This window comes from Leiobunum rupestre, chromosome 5, assembly GCF_980474605.1.
Source record: "Leiobunum rupestre chromosome 5, qqLeiRupe1.1.hap1, whole genome shotgun sequence".
NCBI classification, from domain to species: Eukaryota; Metazoa; Arthropoda; class Arachnida; order Opiliones; family Sclerosomatidae; genus Leiobunum; species Leiobunum rupestre.
The window spans coordinates 33,911,063-33,929,606 of record NC_143388.1 but is presented as its reverse complement, the minus strand read 5'-3'; the positions used below and the strand labels follow the sequence as shown (position 1 = coordinate 33,929,606).

Sequence of the window (18,544 nt, the reverse complement as noted above, 5' to 3'; positions counted from 1 at the left end):
AGGTTAAGCGTCGTCTGCTCCACACAAAAGCCGAAAAAACATTTATCGGCCATTTTGTTTTCGTGACACATCGATTTTCAAAAACCAAAAATAAGCCTTAGTCGAAGGGTTGGTCTTTTGACATTTCGTTCGCGGTCAAATTGAATCAATATCTTAAAATTAGCGTTAATTAAGTTCCTTAAAAGTAAATCAAAATGGAAGATATTGGAATTATTATTCCGGATAAAGAGGAAGTTGTAGTTCCTGAAAGTAAAGTACCTACAGTAGGAACAAGCACTGTATCTGTTGATGATGATATTGAAGATCTCTTCACAAAATACAAAAAACTTCAGAGGCAATTAGAATTTTTGGAAGTCCAAGAAGAATACATAAAAGATGAGCAGAAGAACTTAAAGAAAGAATATTTACACGCTCAAGAAGAAGTTAAAAGAATTCAAAGCGTCCCGCTTGTCATTGGTCAATTTCTCGAAGCTGTAGATCCAAATACAGGAATTGTGGGTTCAACAACTGGCTCCAACTATTACGTCCGAATCCTGTCAACAATTGACAGAGAATTGCTTAAACCTAGCGCCAGTGTAGCTCTTCATAAGCACAGCAACGCTTTGGTCGATGTTCTACCACCAGAAGCTGATAGCAGCATTTCAATGTTAAGGGCTGATGAGAAGCCTGATACAGCTTATTCCGATATAGGAGGCCTCGATATCCAGAAACAAGAAATTCGAGAAGCTGTAGAATTACCCCTTACCCATTTTGAATTATATAAACAAATTGGAATTGATCCCCCAAGAGGTGTTCTCATGTATGGCCCACCAGGCTGCGGAAAGACAATGTTAGCGAAAGCTGTAGCACATCACACAACAGCTGCCTTTATCAGAGTTGTTGGATCAGAATTTGTTCAGAAGTACTTGGGAGAAGGTCCTAGAATGGTTAGAGATGTCTTCAGGCTTGCCAGGGAAAATGCCCCAGCCATCATTTTCATCGATGAAATAGATGCCATTGCCACAAAACGGTTTGACGCCCAAACAGGAGCCGACAGAGAAGTTCAAAGGATCTTGTTGGAGCTTTTGAATCAGATGGATGGTTTTGATCAAACCACAAATGTCAAAGTTATCATGGCTACCAACAGAGCTGATACATTGGATCCGGCTCTCCTGAGACCTGGAAGACTGGACAGAAAGATTGAATTCCCCATGCCTGACCGTCGACAGAAGCGCCTTATTTTTTCAACCATAACTACTACTATGAACCTGAGTGAAGAAGTTGATTTGGAGGATTACGTTGCGAGACCAGATAAAATATCAGGAGCCGATATCAATGCCATTTGTCAAGAGGCGGGTATGCACGCAGTTAGGGAAAATCGTTATGTGGTTTTAGCTAAAGACTTTGAGAAAGGCTATAAGAATAATATAAAAAAGGCTGAATCTGAGCACGAATTCTACAGATAAATTATAACTATTTTTAAGGCATTGTCCCCTTCTATCATTATCGTATTTCTTGTAGTGTTTCTTTCTTTTTGGAATAATAATAAAAAAATATTGAAACCAAATTTTATTGTATTATTTTACTGGGGAGGCGGTGGCTGAGATGGATAAATATGAGGGGGAGGTGGTATGTGTTGGCCTGGAGGAGCAGGAGGTCCAGATTCATCAGGAGAAGCTGTATTTCTTTGCCCAGGCATGTTACTTGGTATTTTCATGGGAATCAATTTCAATCCTTCCCCTTTGAATGTGAACTGGAGGAAAAACTGCTTGGTCTCCTTGTTCCACAAAGCCCAAAACTTGCCTTCGCTCTTGTCCACTTCTCTACTTGGTACTTTAAAGGCTATGGTTTCGTAGGGTTCAGCAGCAAATAAGAGATATTGCCATTTCTTGTCCGGGGGCTCAACCTTCTGTTCATAAGCGGACATGAAACGATGTCTGGGGTAGATGTTTTCAGTAATTTCTGGGTAATCAATTTGGAATAATAGACTTTGTTGTCCAGTTTCTGGATCTCTTTGTTTGGTCACTCTGTAACCGGGTCTACCAATTTTTACAAATTTCCTAATATCAACCCTTGGTTTTGCAGGGGCTGGTTGTGCTGGAGAGTCCTTGGCTTCTTTAGCAGCTCGACGGGCTAAATTAGCCTGGTGCTTTTTTCCTTGTGTATGAGCCAAATAACTTCCCTCGTTGTTGTGCAAAGTTAGACACAATTTACATTCATAGGAGCCTAAAATAATTTTAAAAAATCAGATTACAAATACACTTATTGCCTTTTAATAATATTTTACCAAGATGATTTTTCATAAAATATGGGTCTTTGTTCAAATCAATAGTCTCAAGAGCAAGTTGTCTTAATCTTTCTCTTCGGTCCCTATTTGTTTCAGACCAAGAGGCAACTCCTCCCGATCCAGTTTTACCGCCGGGACGGTGTTGGAAATCCATTATTAAACTAATAAAATGGTACAACATATTAAGTACATAAATAAAATAAAATTGCTAAATTGGGCTTGACAATTTAGCCAAGGCTTAATTAAACAATATTGCGAGGTTTAAGTTATATCTTTACGCTGGTTTAAAAATTTTAAATAACGTAGTAATCCTACGTCTTAAATGGTTATAAAATAATAAAACTATGATAATTACCAAAGATAATCCCTAAATTCACATAAATATTTTGTATGTAGTAATAAAATGCCGTGGAATAAAAACACGACGAAAAGTGCCCTTTATCCCAAGGCTGTTTAGCAGACAGCACAAAGATTTTAAAATACTAAAATATAGGACTATACCAACTAAAACTACTACAGAAAACTATTCCATTGGCTTAAAACTTGTTATTGGTAGCATCAAAATATCGAAACGATTCCATTAATCACAAAAACGCGCAGTCACTTTCATTACAAGAAAATTTTAAGGGGTAGGAATTTTTCATATGTCGTTATTTTCTCTTTAATGAAACTAATTAATATTTATTTAGAAAAAGTTATATTTAACCATGGACTTGCCACCAGCAAAAGCTAAAGGATATCGTTCTGTTAATTTTCAAGTGAATGAAATAGGAGAGTATGGTTTATCAAGTTCAATACGAACTGGGTATGACATTTCTAAGAACAACAGCAAGAAGTATTCGTTATGAAATTAAGTAACATATTTAATTTTAGCTTCAAGAATGCCAAAACTCAGATGGCAGGAAATCACCCATTAGAACATTCAGAGAGAAACGTAAAAAGAAAATTAAATGAATCAATAATCATTACATGCATTTTTAATTCTTTAGTACTCTACCTATGTGGATTCATCTAATTTTGCAATGATTAAAAAAGTTCATGGTATACATGCTCCTTTGAAACTGATTATGGAAAGGAAAGCTGTTGCTCAAGTTGACCGTTTGCCTTTCCTTCCAAGCTCTCATTTAAGCTTAAGCGTATTGGAAAATAAAAATGATACAATTGATTTTGAAGATATTTTGAATGGTAAATTATGCTTCAATAATTATTAGAAACTTATTTAATGATTCTTTTACAATTATTTTAGATCCTATGCAACCAGAAATTATGGGTCATCCTCATAATATGGTTGAGCAAAAACTTGGAATATTTTAATATTATTAAACTTTGTTTTTGAGTTTTGTTGTACAATTATATGTCAATTTTTTTTAACACAATACTAAACAATAAACTGATTTGTATTGCTACATTTTTATGTTTTGTAATTGTGTTGTCAAAGGTATATAAATTTTAATAGAAGTTCACATTATATGCTAGAAGCTTTTAGGGTAGGGGGAGAGTAGAATCCAGAAAAAGATCTTGGTAGAGGCTGGTGTTCATGATGCAATACTACTGCCATCTATATGAGTAATGAATTAATTGACGTCATAAATTCAAGATCACGACATTCGAGGAAATCACTTGTGAAAATGATACTTTCTAGGATTATAGTTGTATAAATTTAGCTAAATTAAAGTTAAAACTAAGAATATGGAGGTTGAAAGAGAAGCCATAAAGGCTGGAGAGGCTGAATTGAATCAAATGAAGATTTTTCACGACGAAGCATATTTGTATGTATCACAAGCCCTCGACTTTGAAGAACAAAACAAAACTGATTTTGCCTTAGAAATGTATAAAAATGGAAAAAGTAAATTGGAAGCGGCACTTAGCATTAGATGTGATCGGTCTTATTGCACAGGAGCCAAGTGGGAAGCAGCGAGGAAATCTCAATTTAAAATGAGGCACACCCTACAAGAAATCAATGATCGTCTCAAAGTCCTTATTGTGAACAATTCATCGATCGACACCAGTTCTAATCCAATTTTGGAAAGACCACCATCATACGAAGAGGCTACGTCATTTCACACTGACTCACATGATGAAATGAGTGTCACGACGATTAACCAGAACAAAACTCAACCATTGTCTACTGCAACCAGCTTTGTTGTAGAAGAAATTTTTAAAATTCCTGATGGAGTCCAAATTTTCTTTGTATCACCGGAAGGAAATGTCTCTGCTCCAGAATCCCCAACAAGTCTACAAATATTCAAGTTTTCTGAAGATCCAACGCTTATGATTAGAAGACCACCAGCGTGGTTACAAATTGGAGATTGGGAATTTCCTCTTTTGCCTGGTATATTTTTATACTCTTTTAAAACTCAATGGAATAAATATATATATTTTTTTGATTCAGGACAATCACCAGCTTTCAAAAGTGAATATGGCGCATATTTCTTTCCTGATGTAAACTGCGAAACACCTGGTACTTTGGAAAATGAGTTTATAATGTAAAGTTAAAGTCTTTCAAGGCTGTACATTTTTTTTAAGGATCTTCTGTTGGAGTTATTTTGCCAGGAGATTCGCACAAAGATCTACGAGAGTTGTTTGAGCATTACTTGGTAGAACTAACATTACTGAGGAATGAATCTCAAGTTGAGGAAGAACTTGAATCAGAAGTACCCTTTGCGCAGTTAAGAACTAGCGAAAAAATATCTAAGGCTGTGGTTGCTGGTATGTATATTAATGGAAAAAGGCAACCAAAACGTTAAATTATTGTTTTACACAGGTGCGGAAGTAGTGTCTGCTGGTTTGGTGAAAGGTGCAGAAATTACCGGGAACTTAGTTCAAATTGGTAAAACTGAAATTCACTATTCTTTACATTTTAACTGAAATTATAAAAACTTAGGTGCCACAAAGCTGAGACACAAGTTACATCCAGAAAGTCAGCCTACTGTGGTAAATCCAAGAGTTCAACAAGGTCTAGCTGTTCTAAGAGATGCTTCAGGTGCTGCCAGGAAAGTTAGTGGATTTGTTGTTGGTAAACTGGGAGAGTTGACAATGGAACTAGGACGTCAAATAGGGCCAGTAATAAAAACGCAAGGAACACAAGCTTTGGTTAAATCTGGTTTGGTGAGACAAGATACAGTAGATGCGGCTACTAGTAAGAATGGTGCAATCAATGATATTGTTACTGTAGCTGCTGGTGGATTAGTTGGTAAAAAAAACCAAAGATTGAAAAAAATACTTAAGCATAATAGTATTTTCCACCATACAGGTTTTTCTACAGTATATATGGGGTTAGAGAGAGCCGCGAGAACCTTGGCCTTCTCAATTGCAAATGAAACGGTTCAGACTGTAAACCATAAGTATGAATAAAACTTATATCCAAATGATAATTTTAGAAATCAATTCCTTTTTGCTTCCTTTAAGGTATGGTCCGGCTGCGGGACAAGCCACAGATCATGCCATGTTTGCATTGGGAAATTTGGCCTTAACAACGCATAATGTTAGCTCTCTAGGTATAAAATCTGTGGCTAAAAGAACTGCGAAAGATACCGGTAAAGCAATACTTTGCGAATATGTGGACAAGAAAGATTTGAAGGAAAAAATACAAGAGAAAAAACCGCCCTCACCTTGAATAATCATTTACAAAGTTTTACTGTTTAAAATTGTTTATACTAAATTTATTTAACAACTAAAAGAATTTTCACTTTTGGCAGTGGAAATGTTTTGTGATGTAATATAACTATATTTGTAATTAGTTAAGTTACTCAAAATATATTTGATATTTTGTTGAAAAATTGTTGGAACAATAGTAAGCTTAAGAAAAAAACTTCAAACTGACAACGGAGTCACTGAGAGAAAAGCTCGTTTATTTCTGGTACTTTTTGCCAAGCCTTTTTGGTAAATACCTTTAAATAACCTCATCAGCACGATACATCAAATCCCATCTCGTTTGTTATGGTAATTCCATAATCATTCGAAAGGAGTAAGACAATGAATCGTTCGTTTTAAGTAGTTGATCAGGGTAAAAATAGCCCCATCCAAAATTTGACAAAAACATTTTTTGTTGCATATTGGAAGCATCTTAAATCGTTAGAAGTTGTAAAACAACCGAGCAGGGGTTATCATTTAAAAATTGCGCCCAAAAAATATTTTGGCATCATAGAAATATTGCTAAAGTTACTTTTATCTAAAGATTACTTTCTTTATAATTTTCACAAATTATAAAATAAAACTACTTCACAAAGCTACTTTAAGGAATGGGGTGAAAACATCAAATATTGTGTTTTTAAACTTTCAGAGCCTTTCCTTTATTTTGTAATTGGCACGTTATGATAAATTATTTAGCGAGTGGGGAGAAAATAAAATAACAAAACTATATTACATAATCTTTCTGAGTATTTCTCAATAAAAACTTAAAATATAAAAGGTACTAGTACAAAATAAAGTAGCGTTCTTTTCGTATTCATCTTGAAAAAACGAAATTTGTAAGAACTCTTTGAAATAGATAATTTCTTTAAGCACTAAAATAATTTCTCTATCATAAAGCTTTGTTTAACCCGAGACTTGATTATAAAATGAAGGAAAGGCTTGAATTTTGAGGGAAAATAACTTAAAAGTAACTTTAATCTTTGGTTTCTGGTGCGTTAAGTTTTTTGGGGCTTGGTGTCGAATTAGAATCAATGGTAGAAGAAACTTGAGAAACAGGATGGTGGGGAGGTGAAAAGAGGCTGAAAGGCCAGCCAGAGCGCAAGCTATCAACCTCCCTTTCCTCCCTCAGATCATTCGGAGTGCTCCAAATACTGCTCAGAGTCGGGTAGGGATTGAAGTGTCCCTCTTGCACCATATCGTCACAACCCTATAAGGTTTAAGTTAAAAAGATCATTTAATATGACTGTGTAAAATAATTAAATGCACTAATGAATGATTGAATCAATCTAGCAAAAAATGCCCTAATTAACAATAAATGTACGGATTTTGGTAGGAGTAGTGTAATTATTAAAAAAAAAGGAAAATTTAAGGCGCAACAATTCTCTATAATTAAAATCAAAAATGGATTCCAAAAGCAACCGTAGAACCAAAGATAGATACCTGAACTCCTCTCATTTGATCTTCCATGTGTTGCGGTGGGATTGACTTGATTAGGTCCAGAGGATCTGGAGATTTGTCCATTTCTTGATTGAAGTTGGGCCAAACTGATGAAACTGGGCTCCACAAACTGTCAGTTGGACTGTTCCACATGTGGCCTTCGGCACAGTTTTCTTGCATCTACAAAATGTAACTTTGTTAAAGATTGCATAGCCAAACTAATACTAGGTTATTGACCATTCAATACCATTTTGTTGTCGTCACAAATGTGGTCAGGCATTCCTTGATTCAAATTGACCATATTTCCATCCATTTGCCACGCATCTGTTTGCGGCATGTAGTTCATATCCCAGACATTCGATTGTAAAGTGGAAACATCAAATCCAGACCATTCTAATTATAAAAATTAAGTCAAGAAAAAGGCTCTGCGAGGAAAATGACAATATTATCTACCATTCATTGCTTGTTGTTTGTTATATTCTTCTATGTGCGCTCGACGTTCATCTTGCATCATTTGCATAACCGATTGTTCACTCCACGCATTTGGAAACAGATCTTAAAAAGAAAACCATTTATTGTGAATTCATTTCATATTAGGAAAATATTTTTTTCTACCAGAAATTCCCATAGTAGACATCCCATCAATTCTAAGGTCTCCTCCAATTGGCGTCTTAACTCCAACATTCGAGTAGTTTCCACGGATACCATTAATAGAGAAGGGCTCGCTGCCACCTAAGCCTCCTCCTGGAGAAGTTAGGTTAAGGTCAAGGTCAGAAGGATCAAGGAAAGGTACACCATTTGAATCGATTGGTCCATTGTAATGTTGATTCATATCAGAAAACATATTTGGTTCATTTATTGACTGATCCTGAGCTTTCCAAACACCTGAATTCAACATCGAGTGGCTTCTTGGATTCGAATGTCTATCTGACGGGGAATCTTCAGAGCCATATGCTAAAGAAGAGGGTCTTGTACCTTCAAAATAATATTATTAACAGGTTAATAAATTAGTTCAGAATTTAAAAATTTAAAGATATTACCAATTGCAAGGTTTGTACTTTCGGTTTTAACATTTTCATGTCCAACGACTTTAGAGCTGATGTATGGAGAAGTTGAAGTAGGAGAATTTGAAGTGCGCGAGTTAGTAATGTTGCCAAAACCTTTGGCATTTTCACCGCTGACTACTGCGGAATAACTAACACTTCCACCACTAGTCCCTTCCAGCGAAGATTTACGATTCTGGTTAGTTTTAGGGGATGGCGCTCTTCCTCCAAGTTTCAAAGCAAAATTTTCAGTTTGTTGAGAAATTTGCGTAAGGGTTTCGTCTGTCAAACAACCAAGCAAAAGTTTACCAAAGATAAAAGGAATAATAAAAACCAACAGAGTTCAGATGACCGAGTTATCTAATGGAACTAGTTTTTTGCACAGAATGGGGCAGAAATACTTCTTACCGGGACTTCGAAAGGGAATAGGGTTGTCCCAAAGGGAAGATGAAGAATCCTTCCAGAGATCATTGGACCGCATATCAGAAGAATGGTGATGGGAGCCTGAATAATTGAGTATAAAAACCATGCAAAATGAACTAAGGAAATAAAGTGTGGAAAATCTATTTTTCATCGTAAAAGTGCCAAAAATAAAAAGTAACAGAGAAAGAGAGGACTAAAAATGATCTTCAGAGTTCCAGCAAAGTAAACAGATTTTTTGCACAAACACAAGGAGATACCTTTGGATTTCTTTTTATTCCCACTACTGCTGTTTGAAGAATTTGAGGACGAAGAAGACGAGGAAACCTTGGATGAGCTAGCAGATGCCTTAGAGCTTTCGGATTTTGAGCCTCTATTAGAAACAACTGGTTTAGGTTTGTAAGGCAACTCCAAAGTACTAGAGCCCAAACAAATAGAAAAAAATTATAAAGTCAACACAGAAACTAAATGACCCAACAAATGCAAATAGTATTAACCTTGGCCTAAGAATATCTCCCCCAAAAACCTTGGAAGGATCAACTTTTATTTTCTTGTGAGCTTTGCTCTTGGTACTGAGTTCAAATTCTCCTTCATCATTTGGAATGCTCGTTGTAGAACTTGGTGACAAATGACTATCCTTATTGACTGTTTTCGGAGTGACTGAGGTAATACTATTCAGACTGTCACTACGGCTACTTCTGTTGCTGATGTCAAGTTCAGATGACTTAGATTTCGGTCGAATGTGTTTCGTTTGTGCAGAAATACATATATCGGGTAGCCTATTTGGATCCTAAAAGAAAATAGAAAACATGGTAAATTATCATTTCAATTGAGAAAAAAGGCTTTAAAATTACATACTTTTTCGCTAAACTCTGATTCTGGGTTGGAAGATTCGGTAGTCGTTGATGAGGTTTCTTCATCATATTGTTTAATAACCTCTGAATTGGTTTTTTTACTACGTTGGGATCGTTGTTCAAATGTACGTTCCTGAGAATGTCTTCCAATTTTATTTTTGGTGACTTTGACACTACTGGGGTGTGCAGAGACAAATGCGGCACATTTTTCTCTACTACTCAGAACCTTATTCTCACTCTTCAAGTTTTCATTCAATTTACTTGACCCTTCCGTTGTTGCAGGGTTATCTTTATTCGTTTGAGTAGCGGCGTTATTAGAATTGAATTGCAGGTTCAAACTTGGAGCTGCTAGTTTAAGGAATGAAAATACACTTTTCAGCTTTTCAGTCCACGTTTTACTTTTGGCAGATAGGATTGCTTCCTTTTTATTCTTTAAATTATCTTCCTTATCTTTATCACTGACAGAGCTGTTTAAAGAAACTTCAGACAAGGACCTGTTCCTCACTTTGCGATGGTTCAATTTTCCATTAGCAGTTTCATTACCACCGCCTTGATTGTCTTCTTTGTCTGCCTTGTTATTCAATCCCGACCAATGACTATCCCCATTAATGTGCACAAACAAATCACTCTTCTTCCTGTCAGCATGGTGGCTACTTCTATTTTTGAAGTCTCGGGTGATGGTCTTCAGATCAAATGGTTGACTTTTCTCCGGTGGGCTGCACCCACCTTCTTGAGAAACGTTCTGAGTGATGATGGGATAGTAAGCTGTTTTAAGTATCCGATCCCCTTCAAAATATGCAGCCGCTAACTCGCAAAACAGCAGCAGAATGATCAAACTGACAATGGAATAATACAGAAGAGGCTCCCAGGATGGTCTTGGTAGGGCTTGAGAACATTTGGCTAAGAGGTGACGTGGTAGCGTCGCCACTAACATGTACTGAATCACAAAACTTCCGAGGCTTGTGTGCAAATTTAAAGTACGCTCCACTCTTGACAGAGTAAAATCTGGTGTGTAACTACAGAGGAAGGAAAATAAACCTTCAGCCACACTGGAAGTTGAAAAAAATCATCTATCCACTTACGCTATATCAACTCTTCTACTAGAGTTTGGCTTCAATTCGAAACCTTGACAGTTCAAAATGCGAAAACCATAACCTTGGCAAGGGGAACCACTGACATCAAACCCACGAACGTACACTGGTAATTCTCCAGTATTTCTGGCTGTAAATGCTCTTCTCACTGTGAAATTTGGTTGAAGAAATCGACTACCTCTTGAGTCTAGGTAAGATGAAAAAATATTAATAACAGTAACAAAAGATTACCATTTAACGTACTATCACAATCTTTTAAATGCTTTTCTGTTAGCTCAAACATTAGGGTGGCTTCAGATCCAGGATCTTTATTTCCAAAACGGATTTGGCCTCTACCACCTTGCCCTTGTACCACAAGCGCATCCAATACTGTAAGGTTATTCCTGATGAGTATAAGGGATGTTCTGAAAATGTCATCCCTGGGAGCAAATCCAACTCTAACTCGAACCCTCATTCCTGGTGTCAATAGCATAGCTATAGACTGTTTATTAGTCTGAACGTTGTAATATTCTTCCAAACTCTTCCTATACGCTGGAATGGGGTTATCACTTCTTGGCTAAAAGCGGTTACAAATAATCATCAATTTTAAACTCCTAAATTGAAGCCAATTTAAAACCTCTTACATTATGCTCCTCTAAATCTTGCAAAGAAAACACATCAGCGTCCAATTCATCTGTATGTTTAAGAGCGGCGCTTTCACCCCCTAATTTATGAGATAAAGCGCTGACTGCTGCTTGAGGACTAGGATAAAGGGAAAGTGGAACTACTTGCACTAAAACTGGCAAACTTGAAGGATTTTCCAGCGCAAAATCTTTTACCTATTATAAGCAAAATCTCATCAAGATACATTCACAGATTAGCAACCCTCTAAATAACACATACCGTTAGATTCCCAACTTGAGTTATAGGAAACCTTAAATGACATTTACTAGACAAACGAGGCCACTGTAAAGTAGCGTGTGCTTTTAAATAAAACCCGTGCACTTCTGACGTATCTAACTGAAAGGTAATATTCATGCTAAAAATAATAAAAATAATTAATATGAGACTCTTATAAACAAATTATATAGTCTTTATCACTTTTTCTCTCCAGAACTAACAGTGCTTTGCCACCGTTCTCTCAAATTTCTATAAAGCTCCCCATCAGTTTCTCCAATATCCGCTGGTAAATTCATACCAAGGAGCCACTGATGACCCACTGAAGTAAAAGTAAGAAGAAAATTGGAACCAATAAGTATAGGCAAAATACGATCAAAACTAACTTTGAGATGTTGTTGGCAGCCCACTATAGCACTTATTTTTACACTCTCTCCTCAAGTCAAAAAACACTTTCCCAACCATGCTTTTAGTATCAGGCTGAAGGACAGCAGACACTTTGGAAGGTTCAAACACGAACCTTACATCTTCTGGAATGGGAAGAACTGATGTAACAGTCATTGGGTGAGAAAACGTGCTTCTTATGTAAAGTGGCTGAGATGAAATCTTGCCCTTTTTTTGTAAAAAAGAGGATTATAACTCTTAAAGATTATACAACACACCACTCTAAACTCACAGGAAATGCATTGTCAAAGAATAAGTCATCAGTTATTAAACTTCCTTTTGCAGTACGAAACGAAAATGGTAGCTTTATGATCTGTAAAAGAAAATTTATACTATAAAACTACTTAAATATTTTGTATCTGCTGGAAGGTACCTCATATAGCGTTTCGATGAATGTTTCACCAAAATAAACTCCTTCATTTGATGGAGCTGTTACCCCAACACGAAATATAGCGTAGTAATAGGGTTTAAGCGTTAACTATGGCAGAACAAAAAAATATTAACAAACATAGAAATGAGACTACTAAAATTAATAGCTTACGCCTTTAGAAAGATCAGAAAACTTCCTTCTGCGTGCTAATGTGGTGAGGTTCCCTTTATCAATGCCAACCAATTCAACATACGTTTTTGTTATATTTGATCCCCAGTGTTTTAAATTAATCTAAATAGTTAACAACAGATTTTTAAGTAAAACCATTCGATTAATTAAAAGTTTCTGAGCTCTTACATCAACAGGATTTTCATTAATCACAGCAAATATCAACGTTCTTTTTTCATCAACACTCAGTGTTCCAAAATCTAAAAAGCTTTGATTTTTACCTTGTGGAATAAACTAAGAAAAACCATGATTAGTACTAATTACCAATCTATAAGTTACAAAAAATGTATGGCACTTACCAACTGAAGTTTGCCACTAAAGCAAACCAATGGAATATCAAAGAATGAAACATTGGTGTGGAGCGTCAAATGTGATGTTAACGGTAAAGTAGATTCAGGAGGGGTAAAAACAATCCAACCCAACGACAATGACTGGCCGGGTATCAAATATAACGGGAGTGAGAAATTAACAGCAAAATGAGATTGTGCATCGGAAGGAAGCGACGCATTGTGAATGACCACTGTGACATTAAAGTGATTGGTCACATTGAACTGACGGACATGAGTCATGTTCTTCCTCGAATCTTGACCCGTGTAGAATCTTGTGCTGTTCTGATTGTAGCCCAAAGACCCTTGCAAAAACGTCACTTGGTAGGGAATGGTTAATTTGAACTGATTGTTTTTGGCCTTTATAACAATTTTCCCTGAACACTGCTTCTGGTGCAAAACCTTCGATGCTGGTCAAGGAAAAAAAATTTCCGTTAATAGAAAATAATTAAATCACGGAATAACACCAAAAGTTTAGTACTTACGAAAAAACGTTACATTGGCCACTTCCTTACTATGCAGGGTACCAGGCGGGATTTTAAGAGGAAGAAACTTCACATCTATAGCATCATTTACAGGAGCCACGATTACATTCTGTAAAACATTCAATAGTCCATGTAAAATTTTCAAATTTCAGTTATATTTGCATTATAAGAAGCTCACCACAATGTTAATGTGTTTCTGCCCAGAATTATACAAACTGATGGGAATTGTTTTGGGTTCATCATGACTACGTACAACACCAAAATCTATGACCGATATTGGAGAATATATACCAGGTACTAAAGAAATTACAAATGTATCAACAAAATACAAGTAATAACATAAAGAGATCCTCAGTAAAAAAGTTTCCATACTTACCAGAAGAAACTTCAACCTCTATAGGTACCACTAAGTATTCTTTTAGACTACTGTTAGTTTTAATTCGAATGTACGCTGTATGATTCCTCTCAATCCTAGCCACAAAATTAGCCCTCATGACAATTCTCGTCTCGTAAGGAGGAATTTCCCATAGTGTTTTTGGAGATTCACTATCGCCATTTGGCAGCTCTAAATGTAGGTCACCCCCACTCGTATACATTTCCATCACCTGGTGCATTCGGTAAACAAAATTAACATCAATTTTTAAGGTTAAATAATAGTTTATATTTACTTGTAATGTAGCACTGTGTGGGTTGTGCATATGAATAAAAGGAGCATAGCTGCTGTTAAGGGGCATACGCACCCCTAAAAATGGCTGAAGCCTATAAGGGTTACTAACCCCGATGGCTAACACCTTTAGATAAAACAAAAAAACACACATTTTATGTAACTGTAGTTTAAATTTATCTCTCATTTTATGTTTTTGAAAAATATTCAAATTATGTTTTTAGAATTGTTCACATAAAGTATTATTTATAATAAAAGAAAAAGCAGGCATTTGATTAAAGCAAAACAAATTTTTCTAGTATCACACTAGTCAAATTTCATTTACGACATCAAACTCATACGAAATGAAAAAACTATAGAATGTTCTTTCTATATATACTCTTGTAAAATGATAGAATGTTCTTTCTATATATACTCTTTTAAAATGATAGAAAATTATAACATATCGTACAGCGAGAGAAAAACTATGATCATGTATCAATTTGAAAAACAAGGTCATTACTCTTGCAATACTCAAAACATACAACCTCATTTATATAAGTATAGATAAAGTATAATCAATAAATTTGTCATTTAAACTGTACACCTACCTTCCCTTGGTAAAATGTTTGCTTAACTTCAAAAGAGGAGAGAGGGGAAGAACTGAGCTTACCTGATATTTAAATGAGCCCAGAGAAGTATGAATAAATAAAGTGTTTTCTATGTGCCCCTCCTGCCTTGCCAAGAAGACGACATCAAAAGATGTATTGCCTCCTGGTGGAATTACCTATGTTTACACAAATTACATGTTTTCCAAAATCCACTCAGGCAAAAAAAAACCATTTGGTTAAGCCAATAAACGTCATACCTTTTCCTGAAAGAAGGAGCAATGGAAATGTAACGTACTTCCCGAAATACTTAGTAATCGTAGATTTGTATCTGCACTTGGATTTTGAACCACAACTCTTTCCATATGGGGCATACCCAATGGGCTTTGATAGAAAGAAAATAAGTTTCAAAATTACTTAATTTTTTTTTAAATGTAACGCTAAGAGATAAATATGCTCACTGGACTCCAAAATCTAGCGCAGGAGGATCAAAGATAATAGGGCTTTCAAATGTGTGAAGACCCTCATCTTCTAACTCCGTAAAACTGTTTTTTACATTAAAAAAACCATGTACTAATAGTGTAAAATTGAATGATGTACTGTAATTAAATGTAATTAGCCTCACCTTACTGAAGGGCTATCTGATGTTAAGGGCTAAAGAAATAAAGGGGGCAACATTAATTTTTTTTTACAATTATCAAAATGATTTTAGTAATACTTATGTTGATTATATGATAACGTAAATCTATAATATTGATATATTGATGCCAATAGATAGTTGGTATTAAAATATGATATGTATCCTGAACATATTAAAGAACAGGATAAATAAATTTGTTCAAGTGCGTTAACTCCCAACTAATGAAATTAAGCAAACCAAGAATGTGTCTTAATTTTGTGACAGTTTTCACATTAAGGATAACACCCCGAAAATAATCCTTAGTTCAGATTTCCATTTAATTTCTAAACTCAAATATGTGGCCAACATAAAATTTGGTAGAAACACTTGTTCAATTTTAATTTCCTTTTACCAATAAAGGAAATGGTGAGAGTTAATGATTAGAGTTAAGACAATACGTATAATGTACTGGTATTAAAATGGGAAAAATCCTATGATAGTGCAACCTATACATAAACACCAATAAGGTGGTTCTAGAAGACAAAATCTGTTATTTCAATCCAGTTTTATGTATACATACATAAAACTGAGAATTGGCTACATAAACTACAGAAAAAAATCCATAAAAAGGAGTTAAACTCAAGCTTGCATTTAACACGCAACAGGTAAATTGACAGAACTATAACGTAGCTAAGGTTACTTTTATTGATTACTAGTTGCTAGGTCAGAATGGGCACAAGGTGGGTTGAAGAGGGAAATGAAAATGGCTTAATTTTGAAAGCAACTTATCAATATGACTTGGGAGTGTATACACAACAATAACACTAATACTAAAGTGGGTAGTTTACTTTGTCAAAAAGGTTATGCCAAAAGTAGATAAAAGTTTTTATAGTCTGTCCTTGGATTACATTGATTATTTTGTCACTTTATGGTTTATTATTTCTGCTACTTGGATTAGATTTTAATCCAAACTTGTTATCCCAGAAATAAGAATAAAAGATGAAGTGAGACACCAGAAAAATATGTAGTAATGGGGAAACTAACAAATTACAAATTAGTACGAGTTTTTTAAAATTTGGTCTTGTCAAATATAACTTAAATGGTGAGTGTGCTTTGAGATAGAAATTCTGTATTGGTTACAAGGTTCACTTCTCGGCTCATTCTTAGCGTTAGTCAAAGTGATGACTGCAGATCAAATGTGAGCAGAATTCACTAAGATAAGCTATTTAGTTTACCCAGAAGATGCAATTTTTTAATTTTCTATTAATTTCTTAAAGCATTAAAGAGAACTATGGAAGCGTTTGTTTCTACTCCTAATGAATGAAGTACCTCAGTAACTGGGTCTAGGATTTTGCTAATTGGGCATGGTAGGATTTTTACCGCCTAGTTAAAGAGTCCCAGTGTGATTATCTCGAGATTGGGGCAGAAGCAAAATTATTAATAGAGTAAGAGAAACATTTGGCTGAGGGCCATTACACTAAAACTAAATAACAAAAAAAAACTTTTTTACATGATTCTGCATTTCGAGAGAGATTCCATCAACTAGATACCTCATTTCTCTTTCAGTTTGAATAAAACCTGCAAAATATTACCCAATTAGAATATCTCCTATACATTTCGATAGATAAGAATAAAAATATTATTCAAAATATTTCAATACTTTTATATGGTCAAATAAGGTTTGGTTATACATGTCAAGACTTTCTCTTCTAGTTACTCAAATATTAGTACCTATATACTGCATAGAAGCATAAACATGTGAAATTCGCAAGCCAGGTGTTAATATGTTTGTCTTTCAACGTTCTCAGATTATTAAGCTATTGATCGTAAGAAATATTAACCAAATTACTAGTGTATCTGGGAAGTCAATTCAAATATTAAGAGTAATGTTTATAAATAGCATGATAGGAAATTTTTAGAATCACTATTTTCAAGATTGTCATATTTCACAGACAGATTATTGAAAGAAATTAATATCAATCGACGTTTGTTTCTGTTATTATTCACAAACGATCGTAAATAAAACAATTTTCCTCATTCTTCAAAATGTGATTTCTCGAGACAGATTATGCGTCATTTTCTAACATGGTTAAGAATTAGTATTGCAATATTTCCCCTTTGATATTATGATAACTGATCAATAAAAGATATACATGTAAGAGGATTTAATAGATATTACGTTTTAAAACACAATGATCCTATCTTACCAACAGATATCAATCACTGTTGGGCGCCCTCATTTCCTAGTTACACAGCCTAAAAAGCAAAACTCACTAAAATATTTCCCTTCTATATGTATCAATGATCATTCAACGGAAACTACAACAACATGAGCTAAGGAATTCTACAAATTTGTTACACGCTTGATAATTATGCAAATTAACGTAACTATTATGATTAGATAATAGATAAGCAGTTTTAGCATGTGTTTATGCAATTAGGGCTTCTATATACTGAAATATCATTAAATTCAAATTAATATACCATTAAATGAAGATACATTTTATTGTTAATAACAAGCTAGTTCCATTTGGCACAAAAAAAATGCATCTTTAGACTGACTACAGTGATGTTTTATACAAGATAAATCATATAAAGTAATGCCAGTTTAAGATCCACAGTTATATTATCTTTTCATTGAAATGTCAAATATGTTAAGGGTTAAGATTATGTTTAAAACTTTGAAATTACAATATGAGTAATATTGTACTTTGGGGTCGTTGGCTTCCCAGATAGATAGGATTTGTTTTCATTATCATTTCGAAGGAGAATCCCATTAAAAGGGCCTAGGTTTTAGGAGGTAACTCGAGGATTTATTGAGATATAGAATGGGGTGATCTACATTCCCATTGAAGCGTGGGCTTGACGGCTTCTTTGCGCGTTCTCGAAAGGCCATATTAGGCTTACCTTGAGAATGTCCATCAACTGCCTGAACTAACTTGTAGACAGCGTCCAAAATACTGCAGAAGAGAAGGAACCTTAACACTTTGTAAGTCTTCATACTGGCGTTTTTATAGCATAACCGCGCCATATTGGCTTTTAAATTAACTTATTTATTATCTCCGCGATTCAACATTACTTATACGTTAATCCTGTTTCATATCTTGACTTTTTTCCGTACTGAGACAAAACAAAAACACTGTAGCTCATTCCGCGCAAATTTGTCACTCCATAAAACGCCGCAACGCGGCGCGTTACAGC

At 35.0% G+C, this 18,544-nt stretch overlaps 5 protein-coding genes across 6 annotated transcripts; 3 read left to right on the top strand and 2 right to left on the bottom strand.

Annotated features, from left to right (window-relative positions):
* The first annotated feature begins 15 nt into the window (after nt 1–15).
* On the top strand, nt 16–1,546 carry LOC149944237 (26S proteasome regulatory subunit 6B). The gene has a single exon (XM_090174545.1). It carries the CDS (start codon nt 195–197, stop codon nt 1,443–1,445), a length of 1,251 nt encoding a protein of 416 aa, XP_090030671.1. The 5' UTR covers nt 16–194; the 3' UTR covers nt 1,446–1,546.
* Sf3a2 (splicing factor 3a subunit 2) lies at nt 1,534–2,751 on the bottom strand. Its single transcript, XM_090174549.1, has 3 exons — nt 2,622–2,751; nt 2,267–2,427; nt 1,534–2,205 (listed from the first exon to the last, which is right to left on the bottom strand). Exons 2-3 carry the CDS (start codon nt 2,418–2,420, stop codon nt 1,562–1,564), a joined length of 798 nt encoding a protein of 265 aa, XP_090030675.1. The 5' UTR covers nt 2,421–2,427; nt 2,622–2,751; the 3' UTR covers nt 1,534–1,561.
* A 4-nt stretch (nt 2,752–2,755) lies between these two features.
* Nucleotides 2,756–3,666, top strand: Pomp (proteasome maturation protein). The gene is made up of 5 exons (XM_090174555.1): nt 2,756–2,895; nt 2,956–3,071; nt 3,140–3,200; nt 3,256–3,451; nt 3,513–3,666. The coding sequence occupies exons 2-5, from the start codon at nt 2,974–2,976 to the stop codon at nt 3,578–3,580; spliced, it is 423 nt and encodes a 140-aa protein (XP_090030681.1). The 5' UTR covers nt 2,756–2,895; nt 2,956–2,973; the 3' UTR covers nt 3,581–3,666.
* A 147-nt stretch (nt 3,667–3,813) lies between these two features.
* On the top strand, nt 3,814–5,964 carry spartin. Of its 2 annotated transcripts, XM_090174544.1 has the most exons (8): nt 4,009–4,095; nt 4,164–4,598; nt 4,659–4,727; nt 4,793–4,975; nt 5,031–5,096; nt 5,151–5,459; nt 5,520–5,610; nt 5,675–5,961. In XM_090174544.1, exons 2-8 carry the CDS (start codon nt 4,202–4,204, stop codon nt 5,880–5,882), a joined length of 1,323 nt encoding a protein of 440 aa, XP_090030670.1. In that variant the 5' UTR covers nt 4,009–4,095; nt 4,164–4,201; the 3' UTR covers nt 5,883–5,961. The 2 variants fall into 2 exon arrangements, with proteins under 2 accessions (XP_090030669.1, XP_090030670.1); XM_090174543.1 differs by having other exon boundaries at nt 3,814–4,598; nt 5,675–5,964.
* Nucleotides 5,965–6,102: 138 nt separating this feature from the next.
* On the bottom strand, nt 6,103–18,479 carry Tmem131 (Transmembrane protein 131). The gene is made up of 31 exons (XM_090174542.1): nt 18,251–18,479; nt 16,854–16,921; nt 15,350–15,378; nt 15,186–15,269; nt 14,985–15,108; nt 14,790–14,903; nt 14,142–14,264; nt 13,850–14,078; nt 13,652–13,770; nt 13,474–13,582; nt 12,962–13,398; nt 12,792–12,896; nt 12,606–12,725; nt 12,438–12,542; nt 12,297–12,377; nt 12,007–12,232; nt 11,825–11,942; nt 11,627–11,762; nt 11,368–11,562; nt 10,988–11,300; nt 10,736–10,931; nt 9,658–10,669; nt 9,297–9,589; nt 9,060–9,217; nt 8,788–8,883; nt 8,377–8,661; nt 7,952–8,311; nt 7,790–7,891; nt 7,584–7,729; nt 7,340–7,516; nt 6,103–7,106 (listed from the first exon to the last, which is right to left on the bottom strand). Exons 1-31 carry the CDS (start codon nt 18,372–18,374, stop codon nt 6,873–6,875), a joined length of 6,018 nt encoding a protein of 2,005 aa, XP_090030668.1. The 5' UTR covers nt 18,375–18,479; the 3' UTR covers nt 6,103–6,872.
* Nucleotides 18,480–18,544: the final 65 nt, after the last annotated feature.